The following is a 19,207-nucleotide window of genomic DNA, read 5'->3' on the forward strand; positions in this document are numbered from 1 at the left end:
ATAATGGAAGGTAAAGATTCACAGCTTATTCACTTGCATTGAAAAAATCCTTTCTATTTGTATCCTGGGTCACATTTGCCTGTGTTAATGACGAAAAAGCCCCCACAGGAAGTGTTCTCTAAACATGCCTTGAGAATACTCAAAATTGTCTCTAAGTTTAAAAACTAATCTGCATTTTAATAAAAACTGAAATTCTGTTTAGTTGCAGCTTCCTATAAATCCCAGATTAATGCAGAAAGCTTTCTGTGATGGTCCATAAAGGACACTTCACCTGTAGAGATACACATTAGATGAAATTTGATGTATTCTTTTAAAACTTGTTCTAGGTGTCTCATCAGTAATTGAAGAGAATTCGTCTTTTTATTTTGCAGCATCATGGAATGACTGAGGTTAGAAGGGACCTCTGGGGATACCTGATACAACCCTTGGCTCAAGCAGAGCCAGCTAAAGCAGGTTGCTCAGGGACGAGTCCAGATGGCTTTTGAGTATCTCCAAGGATGGAGACTCCACAACCTTCCTGGACAGCCTGTGCAAATTCTCAGTAAAAAAACCCCACAGTAAAAAAAGTGTTTCCTGATGTTCAGAGAGAGCTTCCTTTGTTTCAGTTTGTTCCCATTACCTCTGCCTCTGTCACTGGGCACCACCGAGCAGAGCCTAGCTGTCACCTCTACACACTCCCTTCAGCTTTTTATATACATTTATAAAATCCTGCCCTTGAATCTTTTCTTCAAGCTGAAGAGTCCCAGGTCTCCCAGCCTCTCCTCCTCACAGGACAGATGCTCCAGTCCCTTTGCTGGACTATCTCCAGTATGTTACGAATCTCTTGTGCTGGGTCGCTCAGAACTGGGCACAATACTACAGTTGTGGCCTCATGTTTCCCAGCATGCTTTAAAAATAAGAAACTTCTAAAGTAGATTGTGCATATTGTTTTTTTGGATGCAGGTCCAAGAGGTCACTTTGGTGCTGTAGATCACTGATGCAGCTTCTGAGTACTTCTGCCCTTCCACTGGAGCTAATGTTCCTTGTTTAGAACACTTCAGCATTTTCCTGATCCCAGCAGTGCAGGCTTTGACAACTCTTTTGACCTGTGATTAAGGGATTTATGACTAGGTTTGTTGGCTGCACATGCCTAATAAGCGTAAGCATTGGATGCTGAATCACATGGGGACATGTGTTTTTGGGGTGTGTTGATGCAGACTCCTGTCTGAAACAGAACTCATTGCAGCATATAATGAACGTGTGCTTACATTTGTGAGGGCACATTCCTGCTGTGGGCTGGTTTGGTTCTCCAGCAGCCACCCTCATACTCTGTTGGGGCTGACCTGCCTGGCCCTGGGCATTTCTGCATAGCTGCATTTCCCCAGAGATGAGCCTGGAGGGGAGCAGCTGTCTGTGGACTAAACCCAGGGAAGTTTGTGCGTATATGGATAACTCTGTAGTTGATGTTAAATACAGAATTTGTAAACAGGGGCATTATTTTTAGGTCAACAGGGTTTCTATTTTTAGGTGAACACTTCTAGGTGGAGAATAAAGATATTGGTGTAATGCTGCTAACGCTGGTCATGGACAGGAGGGAGAGAGAAGAACGAGAAAAACGCATAAAGCATGAGATATCACTTTATCCTTGAGTTTTGCTTCAAACTCCTTGAGAGGGGATGTTCATTTCTTTATCATTAAGTGTCCCCTCCTGTTAATGTTAGTATGTATGGTTGGTTAAGGTAGGATTTTTTGAAGGTTCTTAAAGAATATAGCAAAATCATGTGGAAAAAGAGAAGGCAAGCAACTGCCAACTACTATGTCCAAATACAATGGTTAATAGGCACCTTTCAAATTTTCTGAGTATCCCCCGAAAAGTAGCTTCACAACATGAGAGGTCTGTACTTACCTTAATTGGAAAGAACAGAACCATACACTTCAAGCTGGCCTGATGCGTGCAATTAGTGATTGAGTGCAGTTAGTTTCCAGCTGCTAAAACTGTCTTACCAGATCTCTTGACAGCACTATCGGCAGTTTGTATTGGTATCTAGCATTACTAATGCTTGGCATTTTACCATGTTGTAAAAGCCACTTGTTCCTTCAATATTCATGTCAGGTATCAGGGTTACTGGCATACGGAACACATAAAATTCACTGGTTTGGAAACTGACCAATATTCAGAGATCCAAAATTAGTGCCAGGTTTTTCAGTGAAGGATACACAAGCATCTTTAGATGCTCTCAAGTCAGGGTTTAATTCATAAACTAAAGTTTATCATTAACTTAAATTTTGAAAACTGACTTCTTAAGTTAGAAATGTGTATGAAAAAGCTGACTTCTTAAGAGAATTTTAGCTTTAGAGGTACCTTCAGAAAAAAGTCCTGCAGCTTCTCACTATGTATTTTACTACCTGAGGCCCCACATTCCTTCTACATTTGGATAATGGTTTACATGTTTTTCTTTCTCTCTGGATCTCTTCTCTGCATTCCCAGGTGTGCACAATAACTGCTTTAAGATACCTTGCTGCACTTCTCAAGGTCAAAAGCATGTTGTAATTCCTGGGGAAGTGTCACAGGGCTACAGAGAGCTGTGTGGATTTCTAACTGTCAGCAGTTTTTCAGGAGTGTCATAGCCATAGGGGTGGGGAAACATGAGGTGTCTGGAGAAGGATCTCTTAAAATGTAGGCATTTTTTGGACTTCATATTGAGTAGTCCCTGCAACTGTGTTATAAGCCTGATGAAGATATCTTTTTTTTCCATGTTGTTTTTCAGAGCCAGGTGATGTCTGATAGCTGCACAGGGACCCACCTAGTTATATTAGGACCGATGAAGGTGTCTAAACCCTGTAATTTGCTGCTGATTAGAATCCAGGGAACTGTGTGGTTGTGTGCTTTGGGTAAAGCTGCTTCCCATGACACTTCTGTAGTAGTGGGACCACTACCAGTGTCAGACTTTGTTCCAGGGATAACCCAGAAAATGGGTGAGTTTATGTTTTCTGAATTGTCTGGCGAGAATGGTATGTCCAGTTTGAGCCTTAGAGATCTTAGCAGTAGAGACCAGTCTGAAAATACCTATAACCACATTCTGGGAGTGCAGGGAACAATAGCCTGGGCTCTTGAGTGTTTTGTGAAATGCACAAGTATTGCAATGAGATACCGGGTTGGAATAGGAAAAAACAATAGCATTTTAAGCCCCCAAAGATGAAATGCTATATACCTTCAATGTGATATTCCTTGCTGTTACATGGCCCCTGATGAACGTGACCTTTACCTGATTGAAATCAAGTGCAAGATGATCTGTAATCCACGATCCTATCTCTGAACTCATTTTTGTGTTGGGGGCTTTCTTCATCTTCTCTCTGCTCACCTTTTCCCTTGTGAGATAGGGAGTAGTGCCAAAGGAGTTACCTTCATGGACCTTTCTGTCTTTAGCTGAGATGTTTGATTCCCAGCAGCTGCCACCCTGTTTGTGTGCAGCAAAGATAGCTGTGAAGTGTGGAACTTGGGAGCAGCAAAACATCCAAAGCATCCTCATGAGACTTACATGAGGGTGTCTTGGTGCTGGTGGGATCATCAGATAATAGTAAAAACCATCTCTGTAGACTGCTGAGTCTTGTATCGCCCTGCAAGGATCGTGTCGTTGGAAGAAGCCGGAAAAAGGGCAATCTGTCTGAATATATTCTTTATGTAGTCTGACTTTTCAAAGCATTAAACCACTTGCAGGTGTTTTTACAGTTAGATTAAGTTTATTATTCTTTGCACTTCTGCAGTGCTTTTATCCAATATCTCATGCTCCTTTAAAAGCTAATCTACAAAGTAACCCAGAAGATACCTCCAAGTGTCCGAGATCAATTTTTGTACGAAAATGTAGTGTGACTTGGTTTTGTGTAAAACCCTGCACGGTCTCAGCAGCTCTGTGGGCTCACCTGTGCTTGTGCAATGGGGAATGCCCTTCCCAACAAGCCGTGAACAGTGTGGTTGGACACGTTGATCCTTTAAGAGAACTGCCGGCTGCTACAAGGTGCTGTGCTTGCAAGATTTTCTTCACATGTAAGAACTTCCTGGAAACTTGCAGTAAATCCTTCCATGCAATTTGTATTCCTTATTGTCTGAAGCAAACTACAGCTGTTTGTTTTACCCTGAAGGAGGCTTTCTTCTCATCTGGCTAAAAGTTCATAATAACATCTGAGAGCTAATATGAAAGTACAGCAGACCTCATTCATTGAAGAAAATACTTCATGTGCATATTTAACCATTGAACATTTGTGTTAGATGAGTTTTGAAAACACTGCATAGACTGACACAGAACAGTGTCTGATTTGGTTTTTTTTTTTTTTTTTTACTTCTTCTCATTTCAAAAGCTCCAGCAGAACTAAGTGTTGGTAGTTATACAGAGTGATGTTTTCTGGAACTTTTAAAATCAGTAATTTAGTTGCTATGGGTTAATACTGCATTCTTGTAAAAGTCAGTTAAAGACCCATATACTTACTGGAAACACTGTGAAGGGGTTTGACCTTGAAGATGACCGAACAATCACAGATTGCTCATTATCTGAAATGAGACACGGGAAACTGTGTTTAGGAAATAGATGCATTGCTGATGTTTCTGAACCACGGAGGCAGCACCAGACACGAGCTCTTGAGGTAGATTAGCTACAAGCATGCAGGGTTTCTTTCATACGAGTTGATAATTGGAACAGCTTATTTTTATTTTTAAATAAGGACATACTAGTAGATTCAACTTTTACTTTAAAAGTTGTTTTGAAAAATGTACTCATAACTAGCAATGTGATTATAGTCTAGTGTGCACCCTTGTGTAAGAATGCCAGTATGACGTGGTCTGACCTCTTCTGTGTGTTTGCTAACTATATACCAAATCCAAAGACGTTTTTTCTGTACATATGTGAGCTCTTGGTCAAAGTTCTTAGTGCTGGTTATATACAAATCAGACCCAGCTTTCTGATCTCAGTGTCAGTGGTGATTCCTGGGCACTCGGAAACATTTGCACTTAGTAGGAAACAATTTTCTAATTTGGAAAAACTTGCTTTCATGTCTCTAGGTTGTGTGCCTCCCTCTTCTGAAGGAAGGGTTTTAGTAAGGAGAAGTTTTTATTTTATTTGTTGCAATACATCTTTCAAAAAGCCTGATGCCCCTGGTGTGCTGTGGGGCATCAAAGCTGAGTGCAGCAATTAAAAGCTAGAGCAGTCCCTGATTAAAACTGCTGTTTGGTTTCTGAAGCTTTTGTACTATCCAGCAAATAGAATGGTTTGGCAGGGATGTCCATAGGAGATGAACTATCCCTTCATTGTGTAATTACAGCTTTTCTTTTCACTCTAAAGACAGCCAGTCCTTGTTACTCATCAACTCTTCTTCCAAGACTAAGGTGTTGTTTAGAGCAGACTCCCATTTCCAGCCATCCAAGTCCCTGCTCAAGTTTAGTCTGTCTGCCTAGATCCTGCAGCTGGATGGAGGCTCCAGATGTCTACAACAAAGAAATCCAAAGATACCATCTTTCTTTTCCTTTTTCTTTCCCTTCCCCAAATTTGATGTTTTGTAATTTGCTTTTGGGCATATTTTGCTCTGGAGATCCGTAAAATATTCAAGAATAATATGGTGTAGCTTTTACTCTTTTCTTTTTTTTTTTAACTTTTATGCCAATCATGTAAGCAAATCAGAGGCTAGTGGGAGTTAAGCACTAGCTGGTGGTTTCATCATATTCTGCAATCTTGAGTATACTTGTGACATTAATGCAAAAAGTCTGAGAAGTCCAAGTTTCCATGACTTTGAGAGATTGTATCTGTTAAAACATTTGTGTAGTATAAACAAAAGGCTTGATATCCCTATACTGGAATTTGAGCCTGACTTGTAATTCAACTTTTGGGATCCTTCTTGAAAAATGAAATCTATGGTTTAGGTTTTAAAATTCCAAGATTTAAATACGTGAATATTATTTGAGTAATTGGGAATAAGTTAAAGCTGTAAGAAATCCCAGTTAAGAAACTGACAAAAGTGCCAAAAATGTTGCTCTCTGCCTTCCTTTATATCCATCCCCACATTCTTTAGAGAATTTTCATGAGGTCTTTGGAGGTCTGTGGGTGGTCTCTGGGCTTCAGCTGGTGACGTGGCCTCTCAGTTTTAAAATGAGGCACCACTGGCTTCTCTCTGGCTTTGACTTGGAAAAACACACTATTTTGTAGGAGTGGCTGGATAAAGAAAGGTGAGATCTCTCCAGAAATCTCCTTTGTGGACTGAGGAAGCTTTGAAATGGGCACAGCTGAAGTGGGTATATGGTGGCAGGTGGGTGGATGGCTATGGTAAGGGCTATGGCTCCCAACTCCTTGTTTCCCCATTCCACACACTTGGAAAGACACGCTGCATATACATGGCTCTCTGCCTCAGAGGACTTTGACCTTTGGACCTTTATTGTTGCCAACTGAAGTGTCAGCATGGCATAAATAAGTGAGATCAAGGAGCGTAATTCTGGCCCTCATCCCAGCCTTAGAGGCAGACGTAAATGCCATCCTCTAGCTGGCTTTTAACTTGTTTGGTCTGATTGAAATGATGACTGATATAATCTTATTTCTTCTCCCTTGGTTTCTTCACTTTGTTACTGAACTCTCTCCTGCTATCTTTGTGTTAATTTAAATCTATTTTGAGTCTGAAGGCTCAACATGTGCCAGGTTGCTATTTGCTGTCATTGGCTTTGGATTATTTTAGCAGCCTGACAGGCTTTGTGTTGTATCTGTGACATTTTGAGACAAGAAAGTACTGGGTTTTTTAAATAATACAGCATGCAAAAAGTATGGTAATTTAGAGTGCTTTTGCAGGCTTGGTTAATAAACCAAAAAGCTGATCCATGAAATGCAGACACCATTGGATTCACGTGTTGCCCCACGTTTGGGATCAAACGGACCAGTCTGGCAGAATTTTTTTTTTTTTTTTCCTTTTCCATGTGTTCAGTACATCTCATGTTGAAGCCTGGTGGAAAACTTGCTAGTATTGCTGTTTCAAGAGAGGAGCTGGTTCTCTTGGGAGAAATGCCACTTACGCTATGTGTATACTTTGGTGGTGATGCTAACAGCAGGCTCTCCCTTTGCAGAGAAGTGGAGCTGGGTTTGTTGATATGCCCTGCTTTATTTAAAGACTTGCTCTAAGATAATCTTGTTCCAGTTGTTTCAAGCAGCTTCAGAAATGTATTTGTTAACTCTGTGCATAACTTTTTGTCCTCTGCAGTTATGAGGTGATAGAATATAAGAGGCACCATTAAAACATTAATTTTTTACAAATATGACCAAATTAGTATGAACTGGGCAAGCTTATGGTAATTACCTCAGCTGTTTGGTTTATTGTTAGGAAGAGACTTTGTATCTTCCTTACAGACTTACGTAAAGCAGAATTTCTGTGTTTCCTTGAAATTATGGAATATTTTCTTTAGTTTTCCTTGGCTCTATTCTTGCTTTAAGGAGGCCTCAAAATTGCTCATAGAATGTGGCCATGCATCTCCATCTTTAGCCCCTGTTTCTGTGGCAGCCATGTGTGTGCCAGGCTGTTGAAGGTGGGGAGCTGAGCTGCCCTGTGTGTTTGTGGAGATGAGTGGATTATGATTGCTGGCTGGAGCTCGTTTTCAGCAGTGTTGAGTGTCTTGAGTGATGAGTTATTTTGGTTTTGTTCGCAAAATAAAATAGGTTTTGTCAACTAATAAAATTTGGGAGAAAATACAAGAATGCATGGGAAACTTGAATAATGTCTTTTTTTTTTTTTTTTTTTTTTTTTTTTTTTTTTCCTCCCTCCCTTCTCCATCATTCTTTCCAAGGTTATTCTACTTCCTCATAGGCTATGGTCCCCATCTGTAACTGTTGGTGGGGTGAGGGGATGTACTTTGCTCAGCCTCGCCTTCATACTTCTCCATCAATTGCCTATTTAACTCTCACTACTGCTAAGTGTGTATGGCAGCCTTTTCCTGGGCTGGACTGGTGTCCATCTTCAATCCTCTTCTTAAAGCAGTTAGTGGTATCACCTAAACTGGCTTTTTTGACAGCAGTTGATACTACAGGCAGAGGTTGTTGGGAAAGAGCGTGGAGGAAATAGCCAGACAGCAGCTGCTTCTTGGAAGAATCAGATTTAATAGCAAAGATTTCTACTGAGTTTTGCTGTCCAAACTATGTTAAAATCAACGTGGGAAATGAAAGATCTGCAGTTATGGCAGAAGACCCGAGCAGTTTACAGAACAAAAGAATTAACTTGCAGGACTGTGGTTCTATTCCTTAGGGATCTAGTTTCTCACAGGACTGTACCCTCTGCTCCCTGGTATGGCTATACTAGCTGGGGGTTTGGTTTGGGTTTTGTTTATTTAACAATTCAGGATTTCTGCTGTAAGCATGGGGACAAAGAACAGATATTCTGGCTACTGTGGGAATGATGCAGTTTGAAATGTGAGAGAATAGAGGTTTGCTCCTGTAAGGAAGATTACCTTGAGCAGCAGGGCTTTTCAATCTGGAGCTTGCCATTTCACTAGGTTAATTATTTAAACAAGTAATTGCAGTTCACATATCAAACTCATATTTCAGGTACAGTGATTTCTTTCTTTTTCCAGCAAATGTGATTTCTTTCTTTTTCCAGCAGTGCAGTTGGACTTACATAAATGTTTGCAGTCAGAAGAAATGCAGGAGGGGTCTGTGATAACTAGAGATGAGATTCGGTGCTTTCCTGTGTCACACAACTTCCTCTGCTATTTGCTAACTCTTCTACGTGGAGTAAAATATCTCTCTCATCTTTTGACAAGCTGCGTGGGTGGAATGAAGGAGGCTCTTTTCCAGAGTGCTGTTTTCCAGCAGAGCTGCTGTCAGTCTGGTGGGAACTTGACCTTGACTTTTTTACTCTGTGGTAAGGTTTCAAGGAATAGTTTACATGGCTTTTACAAGTCACTGTGTTGTACAGACAGTGCCAGAAATTAAGCTGATGCCTGAAGCCCGACTTACTGTATAAAAGTTGGTCTTTCTGTATTACTTGTTCATTTAACTTACTCTGGTAAACCTTGTCTTTGTGTGTTGTGCCTGTCGTTTTACACATTATTTATGCAAGTTTTTACATAATATGTTATACCCCTTCATTTAGAGATTGATGTGATGAGTAATTATAATACCGCAAACTTGTGTAATCCATAGTGTATTTTAACTTTTTCCCCCTTCCCTCTCTTGTTTACTTTTATCACCAACTTCAGAAGCATTTTCAGGTTTTTATTGGGAAAAAGGGACGAGGAATAGAATGAGCAGCTGCTCTGCTTCTTGCATGGAAATGTCTGTGATTTGGGGTTTATGCACATTCTTTGTAAATTCAGGGCCAGTATATAGGAAAGAAATAAAAGATGCTGAATTATAGTGGTCATTGTAATTGGCGTGTGCTAGCTATGTCTTTATAGTTCTTCATGGAACTGCAATGTTATATTTAACCACAAGGGGAGAAGTTAAAAATCTTTAATGCATTAACATTATTATTATAACTGCGTGGCAGTTGGAGAACTACTGTTGTTTGGTAAAATGCTCAGTTCTTTTCCTGAGCCATGTCTGTCTTTTGAATTTTGTAGTAAGCATAACTGAAATGCTTCATTTTTTCACAACATTCACATTTCAGAAGGTTAATGAATTCTCAGATCAGCAGTAGGATAGTTAAAACTTGGAGAAACAAGTTACAACGTGTTGTACACAAAATTACTGCATCTTGGGAATCTTTCACTGAAAACTTGCATCCGGATGGTTTAATGTAAACTGGATACTCACAAAGTTCTAGTGTTGGCTTCTACTGAATTGTCTCCCTAAATTGAGGGAAGACCCGCAAAATAGACCATCTTTCTGTACTCTGGCCCTTATTCTTGTTCTCAGTGAGGTACCCTGATAGATACATGATTTGGGAAGTATGAACCTGGGCTTGTGGTTTCTTAGTGTCAGAAAAGTAGGGGGGTTCATTTTATCACTGCATGTGTAACACAAAAGTTGTAGGCTTGTGGTCCTTTGCCTATTAGCTTGAGTAATTAATTCCTTCTCTATGGCCTTGGCATAGGTGAAATTGTAATGCACAGGAGGCTTGGCACTGTGGCTCGGGGGAAGTGTTACTCAGATGTGTGAGGTGCAGAGGTTGGTGAGGGCTGGGGCAGGCTTCTCTTCAGCCCTGACTCGTGCTCTCAGCTGTGCTTGTGGGTGCATGGGCACAGTGGAGATTGGTCAGGCTGCGCTCGTTAGCTGTGAGCTGTGTCCTGCTTCCCTTGGGTACATCTTTGTTTATACACACAACCAACAAAAGGGAAAGCACGGACATTCTTCAAAACTAGACAATGCCATGTACCTTTGCTCTGTTTTCATAGGTTGCTCAGTGAGCTATGGTCAGACATCCTGAGCTGATGAGGTACTTGATTCTGAGAGTCCTCTCAAAGAAATACCTGCTAGGACCAAGCCAGTCTGTGTAGACCTTGGAAGGCTGTTCTCAAAGAATCTTTTTTATCTTTTTTAAGCTTGGATTTCAGCTCATTTCTACAGTCTCTTTTTTTCTTAGCAGTACCTTCCTACTCTGATTTATCTGTAGTTACCCTCTGAAGATGAACGTGCAATTGAGATGATGAAAAACTTGTCATCAAAGAGGTGTCAATAACTTGCTCTTTTTTACCTTGAAGGGATATAATCAAAATTATTCAAGGCTGGCAGGTCTCACAGTTTTTATAAACAGTCAGTGATTACCTTCTTAATAAACTTATTAGTCTGCATAAGATGCTCCTGCCAGTATACGTACTTCCAACTTTAAATATTTATTTTAAAGTAGGTTGCAAAAGACGACCATTATTCCGAGTGTTGTGTCAAATTAGACTTTTTACAGTTTCCGTTTGAACAGTGGAAGAGGAGACAAATTCAGTGATGACTTAATCTTACCCTATGTTAGTTAATGTCCTGTCCTTCTGCCCCATTTGTCACTCCCATGTCTCTGTTTTTATAGGAAGAAGCTGTGCTTGCTTAGGGCAGCACTTGTCCTGTGCCCCAGCTTCTTACCTGTTGGAAGCCTATCCAGTTCTGAGCTGCCTGAACCTTCTTGTATGCAGAGGCTCTTGCTAAGCTGGTGATGCTCATCTTCCAGTCTTCACCCTCAGCTCTACCCTGAGTAGTAGACAAAATTCAGAGCAAGGCAGCAGAAAAAAGCCTTTTGTCAATGCCAAGCTGTGACAAACTCTTCCCTGTCCTTCAGAGTAGGGAATGAAGCTCTTGTGTCCAATTTCTAAAATGTGCCTTGTGGCAGCTTCATAAACACTGTCTTTAAGGTGAAGCTTTGCAGTTGTTTAACCTCATTTAAGTGCAGGTGGCTCCTGTAAAAGGGTGCTTTCTCCCTCTGCCCACCATCACCACAAATGTTTTCTGTGTGGGAGTAGCAAAATCTCCAATAGCCTGTGCTTCCCTGAGTGAGACTGCATCCCTGTCTGCTCTGATTAGACTGACCTTGCCAGAAAACAAACACAAAAATTAGTTGCTCAGCAATGAGCCGATAAACTGCATGAGTGATCAAATGACATAAAGGCTGTAGCAGAAATTAATGGGGTTGCTCCCTTTGGTGTCAGCCTATGATCTAGTGGGCTTCAGGCTTGGCTAGGCTCCTCTGGGATTGGGATGGGAACACAGCAGGGGAGAAAGGAGGACCCAGTGGGTGACCAGAAAGGGAGAAGTTCATGTCAGCAATAGCCTTTATCACGACATGCTAACTCTTTCACAGGCTGTCTGCCATGGCTTGCCCTGGTGGCTCCTCCAGTCCATGCATGCTGCTGCAGATCCTCTCTGCAGGCGAAGTCTTCATGCAAGGCTTTTTTGTGCAGCTCTTCTGGTGGTGTAATTAATGTCTCACTTTTATTTTATCCCACACAGGTGTCCTGAGGAAAAATGAGTTTTAACTTCCTGTTCAGGAGTTAAAATTTACAGACAAGTTAATTTAACAAAGCTTGCTAATTTTAGGTTTCGCAATGAGTAACAGGGGTTTAATGATGACAGACAGAAGGGTGTATGGGGGCTCTATGTTAGTGGAAGAGGTGTTAGGGTAAGTGGGGAGTTAAGGACAAAGTACAACTCCCTGAGATACTCAGTGGAAACAATTACTGCCTTTTGTTCCTTGACACCATGAGGTGCGACCTGGATAGATGCAAGTGTGTGGCTTGGGATTTTTTTTTTTTTTGTGAACTGGTCCACTCACAATTTTCCAGTGGTGGTCAAGTCAAGGCCCCCAGTTTCAGCTGTCTTGTACACTGAGCAGCAGCTCCCCCTTCTGCATCCTTCTGTGGAGGGTCACTGGTGCTGCTGGCTCAGCTGACTGAAGGTCCCCAGTTGCTTGAGAGATTAAGGTCTGCAACTCTGCAGGAACTGAGCAGCTCATTTTGGGACTGTCTGCCTTAACATTTTTGCCAAATATGTGTGAAGTACTGTCTAAGGAAGGTACAAAAGAGAGCCCTACAGCCCCAAGCCACCATTCTGTTCTGTGTCTTCCCTCTTCCCCTAACCCTTTTGTTTGCAGCAGCCAAGCTGAAGGTTTTGAAGACAAGTCACTTTTACTGTGCAGTCCTGATTTGTCTCCCAGGAAGCTTCATGTTGTGAGCTGAATGACCCGTTACTCCCTTTTGGGGAAAAAAAAATCAATTTTAGCATAATGCATATTCATGAAGCTGCATTCTGGTTGCTGTGACAACCTCACCAGTCGTAGTTGAGATCTGTATGTTGAGCTTCATCTCCAGTGCCCATATTGAACCATAGAACGTGTTACACAGCTTTCCACTTTTTTTCTTCCTCCCCTCCTCCTCCTGGTGGACAATATAAAATTGTTTGAGTTGATGCTTAATTAATAGCTGCATCTGTTTAAGTCTGCAACACCAAAGTACAACCTGCTGTTGGTTTCCAGACTGTGTTAACTGAGCGTTGCTTCTTCTGGGAGTCTGTACTGCAGAGGAAGTGATTCTGGTGGGATTTTTTTGTCTCCCTTTAATTTTACAGGCATAACAATCCTGAGTTACTAAGCAGAATGTTTCTTCAAAGGTAGCCTGATAACTTCATCTATCATGAAAAGAAACAAACCACCAGAGTCTATCCCCCTAGTCTATCCCTGTCTAGTCTAGTCCGTTCCTAGAGTTTTAAGGACTCCTGAGTCCTTAAAAAAAAAAAAAAAAAGCTCCTTTAAGGAGCTTTTAATAGATGTTACTCAAAACCAGAAAGTAGTTTGTTCTGGGTATGTTAGGACCCTGAAGCCAAGGGTGATGTAATTAGAAGAAGACTTGACTGGACTGAGACGCTGAGGCAGTGAGCGTTATTTCAGGATGAGCCTGTTGTGATGAGTGTGCAGAGGGCTCTGTTGGAAGATTTGTTTGCGTATTTGTTGATGTCAGAAATTGAGGGCACTTGTGCAATGCTTGTAATTTTCAGACAGTGTTTGTAAGCTGCTCTTGGCCAAACCAACTGAATTTTTGGCCCAAAGTATTATAGTCGTGGTTTCCAATGACAAATGATGACATTCTATACTGAGAACGTCAAATGTTGTATTGTCCTGGATGAGCTCAGTCTCATGTTGCGGCTGTTCATGAAAGGGCTGTGTTGAGTGTGAGTTGTGCTCATTCTTTGTGCTAAATGTCTTTGTTGAGTTGAGCTTAATGCTAAGTTTTCTTGAAAGATGCCAACTTCACCTTTACAAAACCACTTCCTGTTGTTCAAGAACTGTGGGTAAAGTTTGGCTTTCTTCACAGATGTGAGCTTTCTGGAGAGTAGTTTGGGAGAAGTCTGTGCACAGGGGGAAGAAAAGTTTCCTTTTCTTTTATCATGTGCTCTAGGATGACCCTGCTTGAGTTGGCAGGTTGGACCAGATGACCCACTGTGATTCCTTCTACTCTGACCCATCCTGATTCTGTGAAAAGCTGAGCAGACAAGGAGCTCTCTAGCACAGCTGATCTTTCTCTGATTAGTTTCTTAAATATTAATAAGTACAAAATGTTCGGAAAGTGACTTGAAATGAGATTCCATTAATTAAAATGAAAAATTGGGGGGAAAAATCATGTAGCAGGAGGGAACCTTTTGCACAGAACATTTTACAGAGGACTCTGAATCTGTATTAGGCTTAGATATACTCGCTGTTTCTTCCACTTTTAGTTAAACATGTCTAGAAAGGAATTCACCAAGCTTAATTTTCAGTGTATGTGAATGGATTGAGTTTTTCTTGTGTCACTGCTCTCCTGTCAACTCCCAGGATATTATTAAGGAGCATTTCAGTGTAGAAGTAATGAATACCAAACACAATCTTGATACTTTCCCTCAGTTTGCACATCCCTTCCTCATGATAAGACCAAAATGTCCTGGTGTTGACAACAATGTCTGTATTTGTTCATCCACACACAGCCTGGCTTTTCTTCAATATCAGGGCTCTTACACTGGATTTCTGCAGAAATGTATTTTGACAATGAAAGGACAGGATGAAGGAGATAGAATGTAAAGATGAGAACTAGGGGTATGCTGGATTTGCAGGTCATCTTTAGCTTTCTGAGAAGCTGTTTTTCTAGCAAAAGGAACATGGGTGCTTTGAAGGTTATTGCACTGTGTCATAGTCTTGTAGGGCCTTTTTGACGTGGAATGAAATGAATCCATGATGTTTTAAGTGGTTTCTTTGTTTTCCCTCAGGCTCCAGACTAACACTTGGTGAGGCAATGCTGTTTGACTTTGTGTAGCAGGTTTGTGTTTTGTTAACAGCTAAGGAAAACTGACTGAACCCTCTCTTGTGAAGCAGAGCCCTTTCTCTGAAAAGTGCACATGAAGATTTAGCTGTCCAATCCCTGCTGGGTCTACGAGGCCACAGACTGTACTTGTGTAAAATCTAAGTGCAACAACAGAAAACCAAAACCTATAAATTACTTGTAGGAGACTCTGGGGTGAGTTAAGGCAGGTTTCAGACAGCAGCGGTGCATTGGGTACTGCACTTCCCCGAGTTCCCTCTGCATCCCAACCTCTTCCACCTTCATGCAGGAGTAGAAATGGGGTAGCAGTGGCACGAAGGGGTGGGACGGTTGTCCATAGGAACACGTCTCATGAGCAAGTCCCTCCAGATGGCAGGGGTGGCTGTGAATATTCCCTGGAAGCTGGTTGTCTGCTTACTGAAGTGTCTCTATAAACGTAGGCTGAAACATTTTTTGTAGATCTCCTTACAATTTTCATGTGAAAGTTTGGGAAAACTTGATTTTTCTGTTTTTTGTATAAATTTGGAATGTGAGTGTATGTTGGTTTTGGTTTTTGGGTTTTGATATATTAATTTGAAATAAAGGTCAGACAGTTGTTTGAGGGTTTTATATTTAAGGTCAAAATAAAGGCATCTCTTCCCTGGCCCTCTCTAAAAGGAATAAAGCTTCCAGCTTGAAGGATTTGTGTTAGCTGGTAGATATTAATGGCAATTAAAAAGAAAATATTTAAAGAATATTTTAGCTGGGAGGTTTTTTAAGCATGGAAAAAATAAACCTTTTTCACTTGATTATTGTCACATGTATGACAGTGTTGGGAAATGCATGTTTGGCAGTGTTAAAGTACTTGTATTTTTATTAGAGTGTTATGATATTTGTTAATAGTTTGAAAGCAGAGCGAGATGTGGGTCTGCCTTTGCACTCTGAGCTCCTCATGTGCAGAGTTGCATGGTGGATTTCATGTAGTGGGTGTGGGGAGTTACTAGAAACAGCCTGACACTCACAGCTGAACCAGCTGAGCTCAGAATGGGTGTTTGGGTAGGGATGGGTCCAGGATGGGTAGCTGGGAGGAGGTGAGGGATGAATAGATAATGATGGTGAAGCAAGTGTTTCGATACTTAGTTGCTGTATTTTACAATAAATCTAATTCTAGATCAGATTCTGGTCTTTCATTTTACAAAAGCTTGTCTAAATTTGACTCAAGTCAGTTGAAATACAGAATCTCCAAGAATCTTTTTTCCTTGTGAAACTGCTGAAATGTCAGCATAAAAAAAATTGCTGGTTGCAGGAACAGGCTGCTGACATAAAAAGCCTGTCTTAGATCCAGCATTTGGCTAGAGGCCAGATAATGAGTTTTCATGGGAGCTTGTTGGCAAGCTTACATTTCTGCTTAGGTTAATGTAATGTAACTGTAAGTAATTTGGGAACCTGGTACATGCAAAACAATTTTTAGTCAAAATGATCTTTTTATTTTTGAGTTTTAACTGAGAAGATATTTTTATAAACCAGCTTCTTGTACTTCAAGCACTTCAGAAATGCCTTGGAGTGTGGTACTTTACTATGTCCTCTTTTAATGATTAACCTACTGAATAATCCTTTAAAAATACTGACCATCATGACATACCTGTCAAATCACAATTTATGCTGACTTCTTTCAGTGGAGTGATTTAAATAAAGGTTTGCATTTTCAGATGGCAAGGTGGTAACATACATAGGGGTAAGTCATCAGTTTTGTGAGTAAAAAAATACTGTAAATTTGTTAATGGGTAATCTGTTGGCCAGGTTATTCTGTGACCTAGGGCTGAAATGCATGAACCATTGTAGGATAAGAAAGGCGCTCAATTTCCCAAAATGATGCTCATCCCTGGGAGTTATGCCAGTGGGCCTTTTCACTGTCCTTGTGGCTTTTTTCAGTCTTCATTCAAAGGGTTGGAGATTGCTTTGTCTCAAGATGTTTTTGATACTTCTCATTTCTTATATGTGATAAGTGAATGTGAATTTATGCTAAGGGGAAAGAAAGCTGAATTCTGATCTTGAACCATCTGTGGAAGTGCTGGCTATAAAAGATATCCAGATCCAGCCATGTCCTTTGAGGAGCAGTGGATAAATGTGGTTTTAACAGGAGAATGCTGAGGACCCCTGTTTCTGATCAAGACAGCAATGCTTATGTGCAGTAACTGCTCCATCTCTAAGAGGGATAGAGAAGGCACGGGATGCATGCTTGTCCTCCATTGTTATGGGCTGCCAGCTGCTCCAGGAAAGGAATAACACTCTTCCATGCTTTATTATTTCCATGCACTGCTGTATCACTAGCAGTGACAGCGTGGATGATGAGCAGACAGGATTTGGTTTACAGCTGCTTTGCTGAAGGTCTCCTACATGGTGTGTAAATCTGGTTGAACATAGATGGAGATCACTGTGATGGGGAGAGAGCAATACAATTGTGCTGGTGCTTATCAGAGGTTTAAACTTCCCTCATACCATTTGTTCCCTAGTTGCTATTAATAGTAGGGCTTAGAGATATTTCTGGATGTGATAGCTGACAAGTTTCTTCATCATAGTCAATGAATGAGCAAGAAGTGTTTCTATTTTAAACATAGCTCTGACAAGTAAAAGAACTTCAAAGAAAAGCTGTTCTTAGAAAATAACCTTGGTGTGAGTTACCGCCAGTGTTTCTCTATAAGTGATAGATTAAACACAGGGTTGAAACTTTAAGCATCTCTGATAAAGGAAGAATTTGTGGGGTTTTTGCCAGCTGTACTGTAAGTGGTTTGTATTAGTTTAAATCTTCTGTGATTAATTGAAAGGTGCGGATAAACCTTGGCAGAGGTGCAAACTAAGACATATTTGAAGGGAATGATCTGTTTTGAACTTGGTGTGAATAGTCAATGCCAAAGTGTTAGGGTAAATGGAGAATCCATAGGGAAAGTTGAAGAGCTCTGTTGAAAAGAGCTTTGTCCTGGGAGGTGAGAATTGCCTTAGGTGCAAAGGCTATGGTAGCAAAAGGTTTTTCTATTTTGCTCTTTATTTTTACTCCTGAATTGACATGTGTCTGAATTTACCTTTGTACTTTCATCTCACACCAGAGCCTGGGATGATGTGCCATGAAGCTAAGCATGACTTCTAATGAAGAGGATGGTAGTGCTGACCATAGAGGACAAAAGGGTAGTACCAGGAACAAGTGCCTCAAAATAGATTTTTAAAAATCCATTTGCTAGAGCATGGCATCATCCTTCAGATGAATCTCTGTGTGCTGAGATAATTGATTTTGCTTTAGTTTGTCTGGGAATTAAAGAGTTGGTTGTGAAGCTTGGTGGATTTTCCCGTCTTTGATTAGGAGCATCACAAATTGAAGAATATTGACTTATCAGCTAAACATTTTTTGTTTCAAGTAACCTTTTAGGAACTGACTTCCTAATCTTTCTTTGGAGTGCTGGTTGTTACTTTCTGCCTATTCTGGCTTGCTTTAAAAACTGCCGGGAGAGAGGGGCCATGATAGTCTGGGAAGAAGGTAAATGATCAACTACTGCAAACTGAACCATGCATCTGTTACACTGTGGGAAAAACTCCTGTTAAGAAGCTAAGCATGTTTTTCCCCCAGTGGTAGGAAAGCACTTGAAGGATGGTTGGGAGTAGTTAGTGATAAGAATGTGTGCATTTAGATTTACTGCAAGCTTTCTAAAATACTCTTGATTTCTTGATCTTGCAGAGACTCCAACCGTCATGTTAAGGTAAAGCAGAAAAGTGCAGTGCTGAACATGCTAAAGAAGTTGGACAAAATAAGGTTCAGAGGTCACAAGAGAGATGAGTTCCTTGATTTAGCAGAGTCTCCAAATGCTTCAGACACTGAATGCGGAGATGAAATCCCGGTGAAGATACCTCGAACGTCAGCTCGAGACAATGAAGAGTTGAGAGACCCTGTAAGTACTCAATTTAGGTATTGTTATGTTATGTTATTTAGTTTTCAGGCAGAAAAATAACAGAAATTACGAATTCTTTATCCTTATATTATGGTTGTAAAACTTGAAGATTGTGGGCTAGGAAATAACTTTCCAGTAATAGGCCTCATTTTTTGGTAAGATCAATTAATTTCTCAATATTAGAGTTCCCTGGCCCTACTTCTACTTTTAGATATTGTGAGTTGACAGGTTTGTAAACTTTGGATGTGCTTCTGAATGCTCTCTGGTTTTGTTTTGTTGAATTACTAATGAACTTGTGAAAGAGGAAAGGCAATTTTTCAGTCTGAGGAGCTCAGATCTGCTCAAATGACACTGTCCAGGGCTTTAGGGGTAAGACTTCTGGTTGCTTGGTTGGTGTTAGAGGGTCACACCAGCTCCTTCTCCATTACAGTGTTACAACCAGTAGTGCTTCCATGCAATTAGAGCTGGTTTAAACCTGTGAAGGAGGTGCTAAAACATTTTGGTGCTTGTAAGTGGAAGCACCAAAGACACTGCTTCAGGAAAAGTTAAATATTGGTTTAAAAAGTAAAATAAAATCCTTTTTCAAGTG

At 40.7% G+C, this 19,207-nt stretch overlaps 1 protein-coding gene across 3 annotated transcripts in view; it reads left to right on the forward strand.

The window, feature by feature from the left end:
- Positions 1-19,207, forward strand: part of GRAMD4 (GRAM domain containing 4) — a 74,579-nt gene that overhangs the window by 4,242 nt on the left and 51,130 nt on the right. For all 3 annotated transcript variants that reach the window (XM_068189750.1, XM_068189751.1, XM_068189749.1), the window contains exon 2: positions 18,408-18,618. In XM_068189750.1, coding sequence (XP_068045851.1) covers positions 18,408-18,618 — 211 coding nt within the window. The remainder of the gene's footprint in view (positions 1-18,407; positions 18,619-19,207) is intronic.

The sequence above is a fragment of the Anomalospiza imberbis genome, chromosome 5, assembly GCF_031753505.1.
Source record: "Anomalospiza imberbis isolate Cuckoo-Finch-1a 21T00152 chromosome 5, ASM3175350v1, whole genome shotgun sequence".
NCBI classification, from domain to species: domain Eukaryota; kingdom Metazoa; phylum Chordata; class Aves; order Passeriformes; family Viduidae; genus Anomalospiza; species Anomalospiza imberbis.